The 18597-nt window shown below is 37.8% G+C and overlaps 6 protein-coding genes across 7 annotated transcripts; 2 read left to right on the top strand and 4 right to left on the bottom strand.

The window, feature by feature from the left end:
* The first annotated feature begins 347 nt into the window (after positions 1-347).
* On the top strand, positions 348-4406 carry Mfe2 (peroxisomal multifunctional enzyme type 2). The gene is made up of 16 exons (XM_076894046.1): positions 348-490; positions 556-693; positions 1033-1185; positions 1242-1514; positions 1627-1743; positions 1828-1958; positions 2036-2107; positions 2214-2274; positions 2352-2515; positions 2576-2699; positions 2794-2969; positions 3123-3299; positions 3587-3704; positions 3812-4003; positions 4076-4173; positions 4238-4406. The coding sequence occupies exons 1-16, from the start codon at positions 427-429 to the stop codon at positions 4355-4357; spliced, it is 2178 nt and encodes a 725-aa protein (XP_076750161.1). The 5' UTR covers positions 348-426; the 3' UTR covers positions 4358-4406.
* Positions 4407-4647: 241 nt separating this feature from the next.
* LOC143422994 (uncharacterized) lies at positions 4648-5911 on the bottom strand. The gene has a single exon (XM_076894022.1). It carries the CDS (start codon positions 5875-5877, stop codon positions 4648-4650), a length of 1230 nt encoding a protein of 409 aa, XP_076750137.1. The 5' UTR covers positions 5878-5911.
* Positions 5912-6584: 673 nt separating this feature from the next.
* Positions 6585-16593, top strand: LOC143422668 (uncharacterized). Its single transcript, XM_076893470.1, has 2 exons — positions 6585-6832; positions 16230-16593. Exons 1-2 carry the CDS (start codon positions 6798-6800, stop codon positions 16591-16593), a joined length of 399 nt encoding a protein of 132 aa, XP_076749585.1. The 5' UTR covers positions 6585-6797.
* On the bottom strand, positions 7386-8866 carry LOC143423002 (endocuticle structural glycoprotein SgAbd-2). Of its 2 annotated transcripts, none has more exons than XM_076894034.1 (4): positions 8663-8866; positions 8213-8340; positions 7837-7978; positions 7386-7750 (listed from the first exon to the last, which is right to left on the bottom strand). In XM_076894034.1, exons 1-4 carry the CDS (start codon positions 8783-8785, stop codon positions 7532-7534), a joined length of 612 nt encoding a protein of 203 aa, XP_076750149.1. In that variant the 5' UTR covers positions 8786-8866; the 3' UTR covers positions 7386-7531. The 2 variants fall into 2 exon arrangements, with proteins under 2 accessions (XP_076750149.1, XP_076750148.1); XM_076894033.1 differs by having other exon boundaries at positions 7837-7981; positions 8663-8827.
* On the bottom strand, positions 12709-14405 carry LOC143423010 (endocuticle structural glycoprotein SgAbd-1). Its single transcript, XM_076894045.1, has 2 exons — positions 14258-14405; positions 12709-13065 (listed from the first exon to the last, which is right to left on the bottom strand). The coding sequence occupies exons 1-2, from the start codon at positions 14368-14370 to the stop codon at positions 12798-12800; spliced, it is 381 nt and encodes a 126-aa protein (XP_076750160.1). The 5' UTR covers positions 14371-14405; the 3' UTR covers positions 12709-12797.
* Positions 16594-17272: 679 nt separating the features above from the next.
* Positions 17273-18485, bottom strand: LOC143422667 (larval cuticle protein LCP-17). The gene is made up of 3 exons (XM_076893469.1): positions 18474-18485; positions 17573-17931; positions 17273-17411 (listed from the first exon to the last, which is right to left on the bottom strand). The coding sequence occupies exons 1-3, from the start codon at positions 18483-18485 to the stop codon at positions 17273-17275; spliced, it is 510 nt and encodes a 169-aa protein (XP_076749584.1).
* Positions 18486-18597: the final 112 nt, after the last annotated feature.

Below are 18597 nucleotides of genomic sequence, written 5' to 3'. Positions count from 1 at the left end.
ACAAAGATTAATGACATTGAATACCTGAGATCGTTTAAACGAGTACATTTTCAGTGCGATTTGGATGACTTTATATAATATATATGTTCGTAGTAACCCGTATCTGTTACTTATCACGTGAGAGCCGTTTCTTGTATAGTCGGCAGAAATCTAATGTATTTACAATAACAAATTTTGTGTTGTTGTTTAAATTGTTCTATTTATAGGGTCATGAAGTTAACACGGTGTTGCCTGTCCAACTTGTAATCCAATCACGAGAATTTATGCAATCGTAAGTCGTATCAGTGTGTGTAAACTTGAAGTAGATTGGACTTTAGCTTCTTATTAGCATTATTAATGAATGATAGGAAAAGTACTATATAAAAAGTTCGTATTACTTGGAAGTTTCAATCTTCAGCCAACTTGAAAAGACTCTTACTTAACATAATGAGTGGATCAGAAGAATTACGTTTCGATGGTCGAGTAGTAATAGTTACTGGTGCAGGAGCAGGTAACTTCTTGTTTCTTAGTTTAAAAAATATTTTGTATGAAACTTACCAGCTAAAATTTTTGCAGGTTTAGGCCGTGCGTACGCCTTGCTCTTTGCTTCGAGGGGTGCTAGTGTTGTAGTGAATGATTTAGGTGGAGGCAGGCACGGCGATGGAAGCAGCAGCAAAAGTGCAGATGCAGTTGTTAACGAAATCAGGAGAAGTGGTGAGATACTACATTGGGATTTATTTGAATATCTGTGTTAGGGGAAGAGTGCGTTAGATTGAGACATAATACCATTAATCATTCATTAGTCATCATTGAATCTTTGAATACAAATAGATATTGTTGTCCTTTTTCACATTCTGAAATGGATTAATAAATTCATACATCAAGGCATATAATTAGTCTCTAACTTTGCTTATCATTGCATGAATTTGTATCAGTGTAAATTTATATGCAATGAAAATTCATTATACAAATATTTGCTATAGGATTGTCTTGCGTTATCGTAAATAAATTTAGTACATAGTGATTTTTCCACTGATTAAAACAATTTTACAGGTGGAAAAGCAGTGGCTAATTATGACTCTGTTCTCGATGGTGCAAAAATTGTTAAAACAGCTATTGATGCATTTGGACGAGTAGATGTTGTAGTTAACAATGCCGGAATTTTAAGAGATAAATCCTTTGCCAAGTTATCGGACACTGATTGGGGTATATGTGCCTATGTTAAGGCTTATCGCAATTATTATTTTAATTTATCTTTTCAGACTTGGTACTAAATGTTCATTTAAATGGTGCTTTTAAAACCACTCAAGCTGCTTGGCCGTACTTTCTTAAACAAAAATATGGTAGAGTAATCATGACAACGAGTAACAGTGGATTGTATGGAAATTTTGGTCAAGCCAATTACTGCGCAGCAAAAATGGGTCTTGTTGGTTTGGCCAATAATTTAGCTATTGAAGGCAGCAGTAAAAATATACATACTAACGTAATAGTACCAACAGCTGGGTCTCGTTTAACAGAAGATATTATTCCACCAGGTAAGTGCAATATTTGGTACATATGAAGACTAGAGAGAAAATGTGATAAGCTTATATTTAAATGCATTAATCTTACATTCTCTCCCTCCTTCCTTCTGTTCTTTTTTCATAGACCTTTTTGAGGCACTAAAACCTGAACTAATAGCTCCTGTAGTTGTTTGGTTGTGTCATGAGAGATGTATGGAAAATGGCTCCATTATTGATAGTGCATTAGGATGGGCAGGAAAATGTAAGTGCAGGAAAAAATGCCAGTGAAACTGAGCTAAGCAGTTTGAATAGTTTTACGTTCTGTTTGTTATTAACGTACGTTTAGGTCACATGATTCGTTCATCAGGATCAATGTTAAGGCAGAATCTGACAGATAAAATCACTCCTGAAGATGTTGAAAAAAGATGGTCAGCAGTTATTGACATGTCGTCTGCTAAACACTTTAATTCCATTGAGGTATTGATGATAATTTTTCAATTTTCTGTTTTGAGGTGTATTTTTTTAATGGAATATTAAATTACCATATTTCGTAGGAGGTAACAGTGGAATTTATGAATATGACTGAAGGAATGAATTCAGAAAGTTCTGAGATATCAGAGTTAAAGGTAATTAATACAATTATGTTTTTATGTGAAATTAAGTATTATTCAGTTAAATTATATCTTTTTTGATACATATTTCTTTTATATGCAATACATATTTTTTTTTTAGAATAAACAAGTTTACAAACATACTTACAATTACCGAGATACTATATTGTATGCACTGGGAGGTAAGACTTGTTAGCGTTTTAATCATAATTATGAATCGTTACCAATTGGTTAATAAATAAGTTAAAATATGTTTCAGTTGGCGCTTCTATTCAGATACCAGCCGATTTTCGTTATTTGTATGAACATGATAGCAATTTTGCTGTATTGCCTACATTTTATGTTACTTATGGTCCAATTTATCTCATACATAACACTTCCTGGGAAACATACTTACCAAATTTTCAAATAGATCCAACAAAGGTAATTTATTTCATTTTACGTTGTGTAAAATGCCTTCACACGAATCGGTTTTAATTCTAGGTACTACATGGAGAACAATACATCGAAGTTTATAAACCATTACCAACAGAAGCTACGGTTGAAACAGAATTTAAAGTTGTGGATGTATTAGATAAGGGAAAGAATGCTGCATTCGTGATACAACGTACGCAAATGCGTGATTTTTTTCTAAATAATACGAGCTTACCTCGCGCGAAACAAAATTTTGTATTTAAAATATTTTCAATTTATTTTCATAGATGATACATTTGATAGCAGTACCAGGGAAAGATTATCTATGGGTCAGATGATGTTACTCGTATTAGGAGCTGGTGGCTTTCAAGGAAAACGAACATCTACAAACCTTATACCAATTATTGAACCACCAAATCGACAACCAGACGCTTCGGTTGCACAGAAAACAAATTACGACCAGGTACATGTCCCTGAGCATTTAACAGTTGTTAGTTGAAAAACATACATGTTTTAAGTAAGCTTTTAAACATATGTATATAACAATTTTTATTATGAATTTTTAGACGAATATATTGCTTGTTGTCTTAAAAGAATTTCATTTTCCGATTTCTAGGCTGCACTGTACAGATTAAACGGAGACATAAATCCATTGCACATTGATTCGAACGTAGCTACGATGGCAGGTTTTGAGAAACCTATCTTACATGGACTATGTTCTCTTGGTTTCGCTGTTCGTCATGTGCTTCAAACTTACGCTGATGGTGACCCGAGTCTATTTAAAGCTGTTAAGGTAAGATTATCAATATTCACGTAATTATGATTGAGATGACGACACATGAGAGTTTAAACAGGTTTGCTATTATTTTTCACATATACAGACATGAAGGGAAATCTTTTATTATCTATAAATACTACACCATTTGAAATATATATACTGAAATTAAAATATTTATAATAACGTTAAACAACTAGTACTGATTTAAAAAATTATTATATATTTGTTAAAATATAATTACAATATAGCATGAACGAGAAAAAATATTACATGCAAACTAATATATTTAATATGTATTATAGACTCGTTTTGTTAAACCAGTACTTCCAGGACAAACATTGCGAACAGATATGTGGAAAGAAGATAATAGAATACATTTCGAGACATATATTACCGAGGGGAATGCACCAGTTTTGTCAGGTAAATTAACATTTTGCATGACTTCTTTACATACAAAATATGATTGACAACACAATACTTTTAAATATGATTATTAAGAGAATTACCTTTTGAATTTTTATATGCAGGTGGTTACGTCGACTTAAAGCAAGCGATATTCAAGCAACCAAGCGTTAATTCTGATAATCAACCTCTTGAAAGTGATGCAGCGTTTAAAGGACTTGACGATTACATTAAAGCAAATATGAAACAAGTAAAGGAAATCAACGCAGTATTTATTTATCACATTCTGTTGAATGGAAAACCTCAAGCAACATGGAGTAAATACTTATATTTATTTGTATTAATATTTGATAAATTCTATTCTTAATTGCTTTTGTATTTTTTTAAAGCTCTAGATTTAAAAAAAGGTGAAGTTTATAGAGGAATGCCAAAATCAGGCAAAGCTGATACAACATTGACTATTGAGGATGCAGATATGGTTCAGATGGTAAATTTTTTTCTTTTACTATCAACATGTTTATCGATTATTTTACTGATTACTGCGTTTGTAGGCTTTAGGTAAATTAAAGCCTGAAACAGCGTTCCAGCAAAGGAAGCTAAAGATTTCTGGAAATATCATGCTCGCACAAAAATTAAAGCTAATTATGGACGCTGGTAAATCAAAATTGTAGTGGTAATGCAATACTCCAACCACTTGTTATACTTATATCTATATAAAATTTTTATATTTTTGTAATTTTTAATCGATTTCATGAGATCAGTTAAAATATGGTTATGGATAAAATACAAAAATCAAGTAATAATATATTAAAAGGTATTTTAAATTTATTACTTTAATAATAATACTTAAGTAATTATAAATTTAACTAGAAAAAGATATAAAAATATACGAATTATTCTTTTGTAAGAGAAATATTTGTATATTATGCGCATGTGACATATCAATTTTTTTCAGTTTGCTTTATTCATCATCAAATTCATGCTCTACTTTTTTCATCAGTCTTTGTTTTATCAGGTTTACAAAATCCGCATCAGTATTATTCTCAACCTCCTTTTTTCTAACTGGTTTCTTGGGAAGACTTTTAAAATTTGGTTTCTTTTTACTATTGCTTGTTTGATCTTTAGATATTGTTGATTCAGACTTGACATGCGTCTCAATTTTATGTATATCAGTCTCTATATTATTTACAACCTGTGAATGTTTCTTTCGTGGAGATTGATCATTTTCAAAAAATGTTTTTATACTATCGTTTAAAGATACACACATTTCAAAAGTATCCAAGGATTTAGATTCAGTTTGTTCTGCATTGTCATCACTAGTTTGTAGTTTCATTACAATGAATTCTGTGCTATGAGCTACTGCTACATTTTCATCTGATGTATCCATATACACAGTGTCCTTATTAGCAATTCTTCCCCCGTGTAAAAATGCAGAAACATTTTTCCTCCTCCACATTTTCGATGTTCTAGGGATAAACTGTTTGCATTTCCCCTCAAACAGGAATTCTTTCATATCTACGTGCTTGATTTCTCCATTTAGGAATTGCAAGTACCTTTTCAACGAAGTGAAAAAATGTAACTTGTCAGTCATTCTTGGAAAGTTTGCGCAACGAGCACTGCTCGAAGGCGTGACCCAAACTGCTATAGTCTCTTGGATGCGCTCTGGTTGTAATCCAAAATTAAAATTACCAGTCTTATTAGCGAACACTTCGTAGATACATTTTCCATTGAAAACGGCGATCTTTGGTTTGTAAAGTTTCAATTTCTCTTCGACGATCTTGGAACCGTCTCTTATTTCTGTGCGTTTCAAGTCGGCAGAAGATCTTGTAGCCCGCTCGACTATGTTCGTTAAACCAATCCCGTATCGTGGAAGCTTGTGATCCTCCTCGTAAGTTAAAAGCCTAGGCGTTAATCCCGACTCATGCAAAAGTTTGTAAAAATGATTACCTGGACCTGCGTAATATCTACCACGATGCGCTGCCATTAAACTCGGATTAATTCCAACGAATACCATGTCCAGACCCATTTGAAGATAATCCGGTAAAGTATATTTTTGCACCTCTTCTTCCGTCAATCCGTCGAATCGGTCGATTTTCTTCTTCACTCTGTTAACCGTTTCCACGGCCGTTTTCTTTTTCAGTTTGCTCAGAGTGAGCGAAGACATCGTACGGAGTAAAACGATCGTTACCATGAATTATGAAAGAGATGTCGCGTTATTTCAGTAGCGTTAAGTACGTGCATTCTGTCAGTTATACCAAATAGCTTGTAATCTTTTCAACAAATCATTTGTTCTGCTGTTCGAGATTCAGTTAGGTTAGGCGACACTGAACATCGCGTGTATTCTTGTACACGTGAATGGTCTTTTGAAAACTGACGCGCTGTCTAAGACTAGACGCAAACGTAGATCATTGATCGTCCATCTAGTAACCGATAGTGCATCGTGTAAATAGCAAAATTACGAAAGCAATAGGTAAAGACAAATCAATATTCTTTCGTGGATGTCAATAAAATAGACGCTAAAAAGCGTAGAATACTTTACGCGCTCGAGAGTTAATTTGGAAATTTAAAGTTAATTTAAAAAGCTATTTAGCTAGTTTAAGTATTCTCCAAATTTTTGAAGTTTTCTTTATTCACTTAATATAAAATGGTAGTTTCATTTCATAATGGGAACATAAATTTGTTTTATTCTAAATTTATTAAATGATCGGTCGATAATTGTCCAGGGCGCGCGGTCGCCATATTCATTGTTATTCAAATATAATCGATCACAAATTGTAAGATATTCGATGCAGTATTACAGGGCATAGTAAGTGATTATTAAATCTGTATTGCCGACGACTGTTGAATGTGGCCATAAAAAATGATCACTTGGAATCATCGGAACGTACCGTGTACTTACACGATTGGGCGTAAGATATTCACAGCGCGGGTGGATGAACCTTTCAAAGGAAGTGCAGGAACCGCCCAAGTTGCATCGTTCGTGTTAGCCAGTCCTTGACCGGGATGATCTAGAGAAAAATGTAAGATAACGAAAGATCCAATAGAACACTTTCACCTGTATTCATCTCGGCTCTCTTCATTTACCGCAATTCTTACGTTTCAGTCGAAGGCATGGTGCAATTGAAGTTCAACCGACATGCCTTCCCGTACTATTAAAGGAGGCATTAGGTTTGGGTACAAGTTATGAACATTTCTAAGATAAATCGCCGCAGTTCGACATGATTGAACGTTATTTAAATCGCATTATTTAAACTACCTATCGAGGTACCTATTAATATCGAAATACCCATCGAAGTGACGCGAATCAGCTTCCAGACACAGGTATTGGCCGCACACGATAAATAAGTAATCACGATTAAAATCAGACAAGTTAATACCTTTCGAATAATGATTTCAACTGCGCAATGCAAACATTTTTATTGATACTTTCAGTTAAATACATGGTTGCATCTTGATCGATATGTCCTTTTACATTTCCTCGATCGTAAAGTGTACAATAGGCTGTACGTGTATGGAAGAGATCGCCTTGAAAAGATCACTTGCTTAAAAGATCACAGTGTTTCAACTGTGAAATGTCATAAACGATGATCGTATGATTTCAATCAGTATTAACGACAATCATTCGCTAGAGATCCGTACGAATAGAAAGGGAAGAAATAGAGAAAAGAAAGGTGATTAAAGTTGGGAGAGATAAAAATCATTTATTTATCTATCTTGTATAGTGACTGTAAATCTTGATATTTTCGTTATACATATGTACACACATTAGGTGGAGGTATAAGGCGATAAGAGAGTAAATGCAAGCTTAGAAGATCTTAAAATCATTTGGACAATTTATAGTTTATTTAATATCTTCGGTAAAGGTTTGCGTTATACGGTTGTCTATAGTCTGAATCGTCGGGTCCAGGTGGATTGGCAGCAAGAGCTCGTCTAATAGCTTCAGGAATAGGAGGTGGTGTTGGCAAGTGCGCGCCTTGAGGATGGAAACCGTTTTCGTCGGCTGTATACTCGATCGTGATAGGAGTACCGTCAGGCGCGGAATACGAAAATCTTCCCTGGACAACCTGCGAATCGATACGTGCGAAATAAAACATTTATTACATGTTTACGTCGAGCTTGAAGAGGATGAATTTGTATTAAATGTACTTACCTCACTTTGTCCTTGTCCAGTGCCCTGAGGACGTCCGCTTTCAGCAACCGAAATCCCATTTTCCGTATCGTAACTGAACGTATAAGTTCCGTCTGGATACGTGTCTTTCTGTTGGCTACGAATACCTATGAACCTTCCAGGACTACTGTAAAAGGAATTACCTCGTTGCACACAAATTTGATCTATTTTTAATTAAGATAAGGTACGCGATAATCTATTCGAACAAGAAATATTATCTTTAATATGTTGGCAACAAATATAAAACGATGCTTTAATTAAAATAACGATTTAACATAATTTCTAATTGCTACTGTTGATCCGGAGACTGATATTAATTCTTCGTTTTTACTTTGCACAGTAATATGTAAATGCATACCTATATTGCGGCGTATATTGGGATTGTATCGGTTTCGGTGTTGGACGCAGCAAAGCATTTGGACTCGGGAAACCCCTGTATCCACCAAACTGGCCTACAGCGCAGCCGAATAGAGAAAATGCCAATAACTGGAATCATATAATTTCAGTAATTTTAACGTTTTCAAACATTATAATAATACCTATTATTTATTATTATACATTAGAATACTTTTTTCAAATAGTTCCAACGAACACGCGTCGAATAATTAAGTTGTTATCAAACTATTTGACGCAGTCATAAAGTTCCTATTCGTGTGCGGAACATGAAGGAATGAAACTATGAAAACAAACATTTCTGTCGAACGTAATGGAACATTATAACATCGTCAATTGGTAACCGATGAGACGCCTCATCCACTTTAGTTTGATATCACTTTTACGTTGATATGCGTGTACAACGATCACTCACTAGGTACTGCATGATGATGGTTGCTGTTGCGATGTCGGTTTGAACAAGATCGAATCTGCGGTACCATGTACAAGTACCGGCAGCATTTATATGAAGACGCTCGGGATGATTTTCCCTTCCCATTCCCTCCTGTTCATATGTCTAACCATTCTCCTCATAACTTCTCGCCCTCACAATTTTGCCCCACCTCTATTCTGTTCTAGAACATCTTGCATGCTGGAGCTAATGTTACCTCGCACACAAATCTTTTCTTCAACGAGTGTCAGTCGGTAGCAAATTGTTTGTCACCTGGTGAGTTTATTGCAGCAGACACGAGTAATTGTGCAGCCAACGCAATTGTATAATATATCGCGCTGAATTATCACGCTATTTTTCTATTAATTGGACGTTCGTTTCATTCAGTTCATCATAGTTTATGTACAATATGTGCGAGTCTCTTCTTTTATCTACAATATTTAAATTCTGAACAGAGACATGTTGCTTGCTAATATGTAAATATAAAAGAAGTACTTGCAAGTAGCATGATCAATATTTTATTTGGATAGAATTTACAGATACATGAAGTGAAGAGTCAGATACAGAAACGAAGAGGTTTTTAAGTGCGGCGGTTGTACTTCAGCATTTCGACGGTGGTCTCTAAAACGGGTTCAGGAGGTTGTAAAGGTCGATTCAAGTTGCAAAAGATTTACTTTCTAGTAGATCCTTTCGCCAACTTCTAAATTTATTTTTTCATACTTGATCGTAGTAAAAATTTCTTAGGATAAATATACAACATACCAGTGCAATTATAACATTATGAAATTGTGATTTGCAGATTCTGATGTCGAAAAGGAAACCGAAGAATTCGGGAAGAAAGAAGAATCCACATTAATCCCCTGGAGGAACAGGTTGGTAGAAAAAAACCTGATAATTGAGGATTGTATACTGCGGATCACTTTGCATAATTTCTAGATACATCGCTGATCTGGGAGGACCCCGGAGGTATGCGCTTCTATCCGTATCTTTGCGAGGCTCGAAGCTTTGCTTGAGATGATGGGGCATACCTGAACTGACGTGGTTAATAAAACGAGAAAGGTCAAACTGGATTCGAGTTACTCTTGAGATCTGGCTGCCACATCACTGTATCATCTTGATTCGATTTTACAATCGAAGATGTCATCGTTGGATTAAACTAATCTGAAAGTTATCGACAAATCCTACTGTTTACAATTCTCGTTTAGCTCAAATTAATTCAAACGATATTTGCAGCCTGGTATTAAAGACTCCTGTGTGGAATGTTGAAAGCGCTCGCGAGCTCTTGCAACCCTGGGGAAGTGGTTGAAAAATATATACACCGCTTCCATCAGCTTTAGACGTTGGGTTAGACCTGTCGCTCCTCGAGATCGGGGTCTCATTCGGGAACATCGATTCCCATACGGTCCCGACGTGACCGTTCCCGCGGAATACAATTGTGTGGCTGTTCTGCAACGCCCCGACCACGACCACGAGACGCGGAGGTTCTAGGTGTGCCCATCACCAGGGTCGGCATTGTCATTCCAAGCAACGCCAGCCGATATACACTGTTGTCTATACTCGAATTAACACCTCAAATTTTGTTCAAATAAGCTCAGGCTAATTTACATAATAGATAACAATTGGAATATATCTGATAGCATACGCATCTGATAATAGGTTTGGTAACCACTTGCTGTCATTGTTCTTCAGCGAGCGACGAAAGGTATTGGAGACCAGTTTCTTTGAATATCGTTGAAGATGTAGAAATCATTGTTAATTATTTGTCAGTTTCTATTCCGTGTTATCCGATTTTAATTCCAGAGAGAATTCGCTTCTGAATCGAAGAAAAAAGTAATCGCGTTCAGCGTGTTTCTTTTCACCTTTTAACGCGGGAGAGAGAATTGCCAAGGTCTGGTCGGGAAGATCCTCGGTGAGAGATTCTCAAGAGTGATGGACCGAATCTCGAACCCGCCCAAGCTGATTGGCCGGTCATGAGCGTATTGCGCGTACCAGTGATGTAAGAATAACTGCAAAGGTGCTTTAGTTTCTGCGAATGCCTCCTATATACAAATTATGAAATCTAACTGGCATTCAAACAACTTCATCGTCCGTGCTCTACCCTTCTTCTCATTTTTGTTACGGCTGACGAAAGATGAAAGGAATTCATCCTGTCATATTCACGCCCAGCGGACTATCAACGTGCATCATCATTCTTAACTTGATTATACCACTAGTTCAACGTTTGACGTATTTCATATTTAACTGGTGGATCAAAGTTGCCACCACATTTTCTGCTTCTTTTACTGGGTTGATCGTTTCGATTTAAGCGTTACTTATCTGAACGATCATATATCATCTTTATTTATTAATATTCTGCGCTGGGCCACCGCGTGGATAAGAGATGCTTATATGTAAAGGAAATTTAGCACCCTCTTTTTCCATGATACAAGATTTGCAAATTGCAGCAAAATACTTAATTTCAGTTCAACAAATGTTTATTTAGTTAGGTACAAATACATGCATAGAACCATAGAAATTGGAACATAAAGAAATAATCCCCCAAAAATATTTTTTACAGTAATATGTTTTTAAATTATTTATTTTAAACATTTTACACAGTGCGCATACACGCGACGGCCCTGATTGCATGTACTTCGTTTATTTACTCAAATAGGATAAACGAATAGGTAACATTATTTAAAGTTCTCCGTTGCTAACAGAAATTGAATCCTGTTCTACTCGACAGATTTGCGCGATGTGTTTACAATTACCAAATTTCTTTAATGTAGAAAAACACGGTTGAGTGGATGGTGTAGAGGATGCGTCGAATCCTTTTACCAACATTTACACGATCGGTCGGTCGTTCGGTCGGTCGTTGTGCAATGGACAGGAGACCGATGATTTGCTTTCACTGACTCACCTTTAACGTGATATTACGATTACTATTAGCATTAATCCGACTGGCATTTCAGTTATTTCCCCTAAAATTTCACGCCTAACGATGCCGCAAAATTTGTCAACGGATTTTCTAATTGTCGCACGTGAAGCAAGGGTGGAAATAGAATGTTCGATTTGATCGACGAACTCGGTAGATTCGATTCAAATGGGAACAACAAAAACGACACTCTCGATCCCTTGTAATGATGTGTATAAACCAATTCTAACAGCCTCCGTTTCTTGTATCTATGTCGAGGAAAGTTGTAGAGAAGTCGCAGACATAAAATGCGATGATAAAAATTAAAACCGCAAAAATAAATCGAGACACTTCTTTTTTTTCAAACATTGATAACGGCTGTAATTATGTTGACAACGTATCATTATTGGAAATACGTGATATTTATAGTATTATAAACAACTTATCTCCGTGTCCACAAATTAATTATCATAAGGAGGATTTGATTGATTATAAATGCATGGTAACTTGTTTATTTGTTCGTACAAAAATTATAATTGCCTTTCAATAGCCGGCGGATAAAATACACAACGCATAAATAACTATGCGATGTCTATATTAATATATATATATATTTATACATACTCGTAATATATTACGATAAAACTTGACATGTAGCTTAACACGATGTAACTCGTATCTGCTTATCCTTCTTCTTCCGCGTCATTCTACAACTTCCCTCGTGGCTCGCGTTTATGTTTCACGCACAGAGATTGCACGTGGAAGAGCAACGTTACTTTCGTCGCGTGGAAAGTAACGGGATGTAACGATTGACAATGCATAAAATCGAAGGATAGAGAAAATACGAGCCCAACAAAATCAGCGGTAGTAGTCTTGTTGCGTTAGGATTTACGAAGCGACGTACTCTGTTATAGTCTTCGTGGCAGGCATTTGGGGTCAATAGGATCAGTAGATCGGAGTCGTATAAGTCAGACAATACAACACGGAAGGGGTAGCTGAATCTAGTGTAACGTAGAGAGGTCTGAGCTTAATTAAGAAAATGTGAAGAAAAAAAAATCGTTACACAGTCTACTCGTTTCTGTATCAAATATACTTTACTTCGCTGTTATACTTTCTCGCTGCCGGGCTTACAGTTTCTAAACTCTTCTCCCGTTTGTATTGTCTATCTTGTATCGCCTGAATTTATATCGCGTGAGCATCCTGTAGTTAAAACACAGTTGGTCCTCGTCAGTATCTTCTGTATGGCTCCTCTTCCTCGGGATGGGCAGCGTTGTGAGCCAAAGCCCGTTGTATCGCTACTGGTATCGGCGGTGGCGTTGGTAAGTGGGCACCATTAGCTTGGAAACCGTTCTCGTCGGCGGTGTAAGTGAGCAAGACCGGCGTCCCATCCGGCGCCGTGTAACTAAATTGTCCTCGCACCGACTCGATTTGATTCGGTCCAACATACTTAGGCGTTCCCTGTTCCGCTACAGATATGCCGTTCTCCGTGTCGTAACTGTAAAAACGTTAAATTTGTTACTCTACTTACATGAAACCCCTCTAATTTTCAATTGAAATCCTTACAGAACGCACAGCGGTACGTGTGGCTTAACGATGGTGTCATCGCTAGCAGTTTTACGCTCTGTAAAGATCGACGCGAGGTGTAACTGAACGGCGCAAGACGATTTCTCCGATTCGTTAAACATTGTGCGGCATAGGAGGAGCTAAGCTCTGGGTATCGTCTTCGGATAGTAGACAGGCACATGGGTACAGCAAATAGACAACAGCTACCAAGCAGGTAGGTAGATAGGTAGGTAGGTCGATCGTAATTATTCTATTGTGTAATGTATTATTGCTAACTGCGCAGCCGAGTAACACGAATGATTAACATCAAAGCTAATTATATATCTTTTCGCAGCTGAATATCCTGTGAGCCCTTCCCCTCCTCTGCCACCTTTACGTTTCGCGCTTACTTTACGCTACCGTACGCTCGATTTTTGAATCCCCGTTTCTATTTGGAACGGTATCAGGGAATTTTAGTCGACGTTAAAACAATTCTTTCTCTTGCAGTTAGGGCCTCGACATCCTGATTGACCTTGCATCCGTTCGTGTAACCTTGACCCATCTAGTCAATCATGGTCGAGGGAGCTCAGGCGTGTCAGGAAGTTACGTTGCAACAGAAAGTGCCGAATGCCAGTCAGCTGTGTAAAACTGCGTATAATCAGCCGAGTCAAGGTTGTTCCCTCTGTTACATTTCGCGCCGGCTGTAACGCGAACCTCTCCAGCGCGATACCAGCTGGATACCAGTTTTACGGTTGAAAACAAAGTGGCGAGATCGTGGATTCGTACATTTGCATAATTACTTTATGAAAATCAAACTCCAGCGTGGGAGACAACGGATATAATGGATGATGTACCGGCTGGCAACGTGTAGGTAGACCTTTTTTTTCATTTTCAAAGCGTTAACAATGTGCAAGTCCGTCGGTTGTACGATGACTATTGATTTTCGCACGGCGGACCATTATCGGGCAACTAAATAATCGGGTTCCTGTTGCGATTCTCAAAAGAACAGAAGATGCCGACGTTCCTTTTAGGATCGAGACTAAGCGGGACTCCTCGAGCGTGTCGAGATCGCTTTTGAGGAAACGTACCTCGACGTCGCTTATCGTTCCGTCGACGTTCAGGATGACGTGGAAGGACAATCTCACCTGTACGAGTACGATCCATCCGGAGAGGAATCTTGCGATTGTCGCAATATGGCGAAACGTCGACCGTAATAATCAGGGTTGTACGGGTATCTGTTCAATTGGCCGGAAACCATCGCCGCCAGTCCTGCAAAAATGATCTGAAAAACAATAATTCACTTGTTACAGATCACATGCGTACGTATCGATACTCACGGCGATTGGTATCAAGTATTTGGTGCTTCTTGTTAGTGTCAAGATGTCGCGATAAAACGATAATTAATTATTAGATTTATCTACGTCTTTAATTAATTTCACTTTTCAAAGAGAATATCTTATTCTTGCTTAACCGCATATTAGTCATAAGGAAGGGCCTTACGGAATGGGTCACAAGTGGGCAGATAGCTATGTAAGTTATGAATAATTATATGCAACCGATGCGTCGATTCTTATTTTAAGTATTTTATCTTCTTCGCCGATCTATCTCTCTTCGATACTGTAATTGGTTTACGTTAATGTAATCTCATCGGATATACGTAGATTTTTCAGGGACCAAGAACAAAGAAACGACTGTTCGTTAGTTAGTTAGTTACTTATTACTTATTATAGTCGAAGCTCGCAGTGTTATTGATATTGGAAAAGTTATTTAATCATCTTTAGCGATCGTTAATGCGCGTTCAATTAATGCAAAATATTTCTAATACACCTCGAGGCGTTGTATATTCCAATATCGATCAATCAGCGTGCTTCGAATGCCAGAAAACTGAGTTAGAGTAAAACGTCGCACTCACAAGAATCTTCATGACGATCACGGTGTGATTCCCGATCCAGAATCCTTCACAACTAAGCCACGTGCCGCGAATACGAATATGAATCGAATATTAATACAGGACCACTCTGGTCTTCGAAGAGACACGTGACAAGAGTTCGTCCTATCTGGTAGTGTCTAGGAGTACGAGATCAGACGGATCACGATGAGGCTTTATAGTCGCCAGAGTACTATGTCTCTACTTCCTTTCCGCCCCGCCACTGTGTCATACACGTCGAAGGGGAGAGAATATGTTTTATGAATTCCTGCAATTCGTAAGCAGGGTAGCAGCTGCGTTTGCAATGAATGTCGCCGAACAGAAAGGTATTTGCATATAATATGAGTAGGTATATACTTATATACGAGCATACATACCTGTTTCAATTTTTATACGCAGCCATCGGACAAACAGAACGTTAATTCCATATATTTGTCTTCCTTTGATGGTACACGAGACTAATGGTAACTCGAAATACTGAAAAACGAACAAATTCACGGTTTTCGCTCGGCAGATTTAGGAGGCAAGTAGACGAACAGTTAAAGTTGCACTCGTGGCCGTCGTACTTGTAAAACTGAAACATTTCCAAAGAAGAATCAAACAATGATGAACGTTTTACATTTCTTGTGAAAGATAAATATCTATTTTTCTCACAGTTTTCTCGGTGAATCGATTCAGGGAATTTTCCTTACACACCCACGGTTTTTAACCGTGGTGTATCTATAGGACAACTGTAAATATTAATAAACAAATATTCAGCCTTGAAATCTTTGCTTATATCAAGACTTTACTCCTAGAAGAGTTACTGTCATTTATAACGATTTTAACGTGTAACACATTGTTAGAACTTACCATGAAAATGGTAAGTAAAGAAGGTTAATACGAACAAATGTAAAGAATGACAATTGTCGTGTTATTTGTTGAGAAGGACAAACTAAAGGGGTAGTAAATCTTCCCTTTGTGACCAGTAAAGCTTCAAATTATATCCTATAAATCGCAAACATATTCTGTTTTAAAACCGTTCTTCGAAACGGTGACAGAAAGCATATAATAAAAATTTGTTGTCAGCTAGCTTGACTACTTGTTTAACATTTGTGTAACGTTGAAGGGCTTTTCGATTTGTTCACGCGTTAAATGGAACGATGGTACGGTTGCCATGTGCAGGGGCCGCGGTGGGGTGTTTCCAGCAGAGTGGTACTCGGCCGTCAAATAGGCATTATTAAATCGGCCACTTTGCAATGTCTCGTAAGGCACGGACCGCGGCGACCTCGGTACAGGATTCAGATCGCCGGATTTGCCACGGATCATCACAGGGCGTATTCCTTTCACTGGTTGCCTGTTACGAGCAGGATGCACGATGCAACGATTCGCTGCACCGCATCGAGACGATCCTTGCGACACTCCCTAGCCGGCACACCAACGCATTCACGTTTCTCGGTCTATCGAGATTTTCAGAAACGATCTCTCGTCCAATTTCCTTTTCATTTCCAATCAGGGGCAACGACACTCGTTTATCATCGACGTTCATTGGATAGCAGTGATGGACTGCAATGATCTTTGACCCGAAATATTGCCATTATATAGCAATTGCAAAGCGATGTCTTTATGCGTATCCTCCGCTCCATCGAGGCATAATATCCCTTTAACGCTCGTTGACTTATAACTTCCACAGTGGCGGTTCTTGGTGCGTAAATGTTAATCGTACAAAATCGGATGCTTTTGATGTTTGGTCGTAGCAGCTCCGCTCTCTTTTGTAAACGCTATTAAATGATACGAGAATCGCAGTTAAACAGTGGAGAAATATGCGCAGGAAAGATTTGTTACGTATCCGAAGCAATAGAATTCTGCGATCTCGGTTATTGCTTAACTGTCTTAATCCGCTTCCAACGTGAATATCGAATTCTGTGGTAAATGGATACCTTGCGACTTGGAGGCAATAAGAAGCCATCGCTATTATACGCTTTATCGTGGCTTTATTATACCAAGATCTACATTTCAATGGTAGTATCCCAAGTTTCGTCGCAGTTACGCACAAGTCGATTTTACACAATTCGCAATCTTAGATTCAAGAAGAACATCATATCCAGGCCTTTTCTATGTAAAATAAATAACACCATGGAGGAATGTAAAACCGCTGGCGGACTCGGAGTTATCGATTATCTGTATTGTTCATCGAATGAAGATGGGTGGGTCGGGAAACCACAAATCTCGTGCTGAGGCGTGATATGACCTCTTAGTTATGCTGCGCGGGATTAGCTAACATAAGAAGAGCACACTTCTTGCGCGTATTAAAAAGATCTCTCGTTATAAAGCGTGGCTTCTCTAATTCCAGACAACGAACAGCTAAATTGACCAACTCGTGATCGTAGAAACTATTGCAAGGTACAAAAAATAAGGTTCACGTGACAAACGTGAATTTTTTTAGCAAACATTTCTTATCGAGTACATCTACGGTATAATATAATACAGAATATAATCTTATACAGCTGTATATATAAGAATTAATGGGAAGTATTAATTCGAATCGTCGTACTCATGTTTTGGCGGATGCGCTCTGATATATTCGAGAGCCCTTTGGATCAGAACAGGAACAGGCGCGATATGTTCGCCTTCCGCTTGGAATCCGTTCTGATCGGCAACATATCTTACGCTGATCGGCGTGCCATCAGGGGCTGCGTATTGATATTGTCCTTGGATGACAGTGGCAGGTGCGCTCCTTGCATCCGTGGCTACCGGGCTTCCAGTTTCGCTGTGATAAATTCCGTTCTCGGTTTCGTAAGAATAAGAATAGGATCCGTCAGGCGATATGTTTTGAGATTGTTTCACGATAGCCGCGGGCAGGTCACGAACGTCGGCTGATGCCACAGCCAAAAGTGCGACCGAGATCACGACCTGTAACGAACATTCTGTGTGTCGCATTACATTGTAAATGTTTCGAGGTAAATGGAAATTAATCGTTGTTTAAGACAGTGCCTTTGAATAGCTCCGTGGGCAAAATGTTATAGGATTCTTAGGTGGTCACGTTTTCCTTACTTCTGGCAGAGAACGGTAAATATCGGAATGAACGTAAGTTGCCGATGAATGAGCGAATGATGTCGCGTGATGAATGAAAGGTATGAACGCGTACAATTGCCGCGAATTGCGACTACTTACACGTGGCAAAAAGAAATACGTGAACTGCAAAGAGGGGCAGATATACGTACCATTCAAAAGGCAAAGAAACGTTCGAAATTTCCATTTCATTTTACATGTACGATTGTTTAACTACATGGAAATCAAGCTAGATTTATTTCTAAGGTGTTGATTAGTTTGATCTGTAGCATTTTATATATGTTGAACAGTGAAATTGAATATATGGAAAGAAAAGGAGCGATATTAGTAAAATTAAATATACGATAAGCAAATAATAATATTAATATTAAAAGAAGACTTACGAGGAACTTCATTATGAAAAATGGATGGTTATTATCGGCCAAATCCAGTGGAAGACGTAACGATTTCGAATGTGGTTTTATACGATACGAATGCGCTTTTATACGAAACTCTAGGCATCACTTT

The sequence above is a fragment of the Xylocopa sonorina genome, chromosome 4 (assembly GCF_050948175.1).
Source record: "Xylocopa sonorina isolate GNS202 chromosome 4, iyXylSono1_principal, whole genome shotgun sequence".
Taxonomy (NCBI): Eukaryota; Metazoa; Arthropoda; class Insecta; order Hymenoptera; family Apidae; genus Xylocopa; species Xylocopa sonorina.
The sequence above is the reverse complement of the archived record's forward strand: the minus strand, read 5'-3'. Positions and strand labels throughout refer to the sequence as shown.

Coding starts and splice junctions, on each gene's coding strand:
- Mfe2 (XM_076894046.1), top strand. CDS start 427: ATGAGTGGATCAGAAGAATTACGTTTCGATGGTCGAGTAGTAATAGTT. Junction 2,275..2,351: donor TATATTGTATGCACTGGGAG/GTAAGACTTGTT, acceptor AATATGTTTCAG/TTGGCGCTTCTATTCAGATA. Junction 3,300..3,586: donor GTCTATTTAAAGCTGTTAAG/GTAAGATTATCA, acceptor TATGTATTATAG/ACTCGTTTTGTTAAACCAGT.
- LOC143422994 (XM_076894022.1), bottom strand. CDS start 5,877: ATGGTAACGATCGTTTTACTCCGTACGATGTCTTCGCTCACTCTGAGC.
- LOC143422668 (XM_076893470.1), top strand. CDS start 6,798: ATGGTGCAATTGAAGTTCAACCGACATGCCTTCCC. Junction 6,833..16,229: donor TTCAACCGACATGCCTTCCC/GTACTATTAAAG, acceptor TGTTTCCAGCAG/AGTGGTACTCGGCCGTCAAA.
- LOC143423002 (XM_076894033.1), bottom strand. CDS start 8,785: ATGGGAAGGGAAAATCATCCCGAGCGTCTTCATATAAATGCTGCCGGT. Junction 8,341..8,662: donor CCATCATCATGCAGTACCTA/GTGAGTGATCGT, acceptor ATATGATTCCAG/TTATTGGCATTTTCTCTATT. Junction 7,982..8,212: donor CAATATACGCCGCAATATAG/GTATGCATTTAC, acceptor TTCCTTTTACAG/TAGTCCTGGAAGGTTCATAG.
- LOC143423010 (XM_076894045.1), bottom strand. CDS start 14,370: ATGGTTTCCGGCCAATTGAACAGATACCCGTACAACCCTGATTATTAC. Junction 13,066..14,257: donor GATGGATCGTACTCGTACAG/GTGAGATTGTCC, acceptor ACGTTTTTACAG/TTACGACACGGAGAACGGCA.
- LOC143422667 (XM_076893469.1), bottom strand. Junction 17,412..17,572: donor GCGCATCCGCCAAAACATGA/GTACGACGATTC, acceptor ACCTTGCAATAG/TTTCTACGATCACGAGTTGG.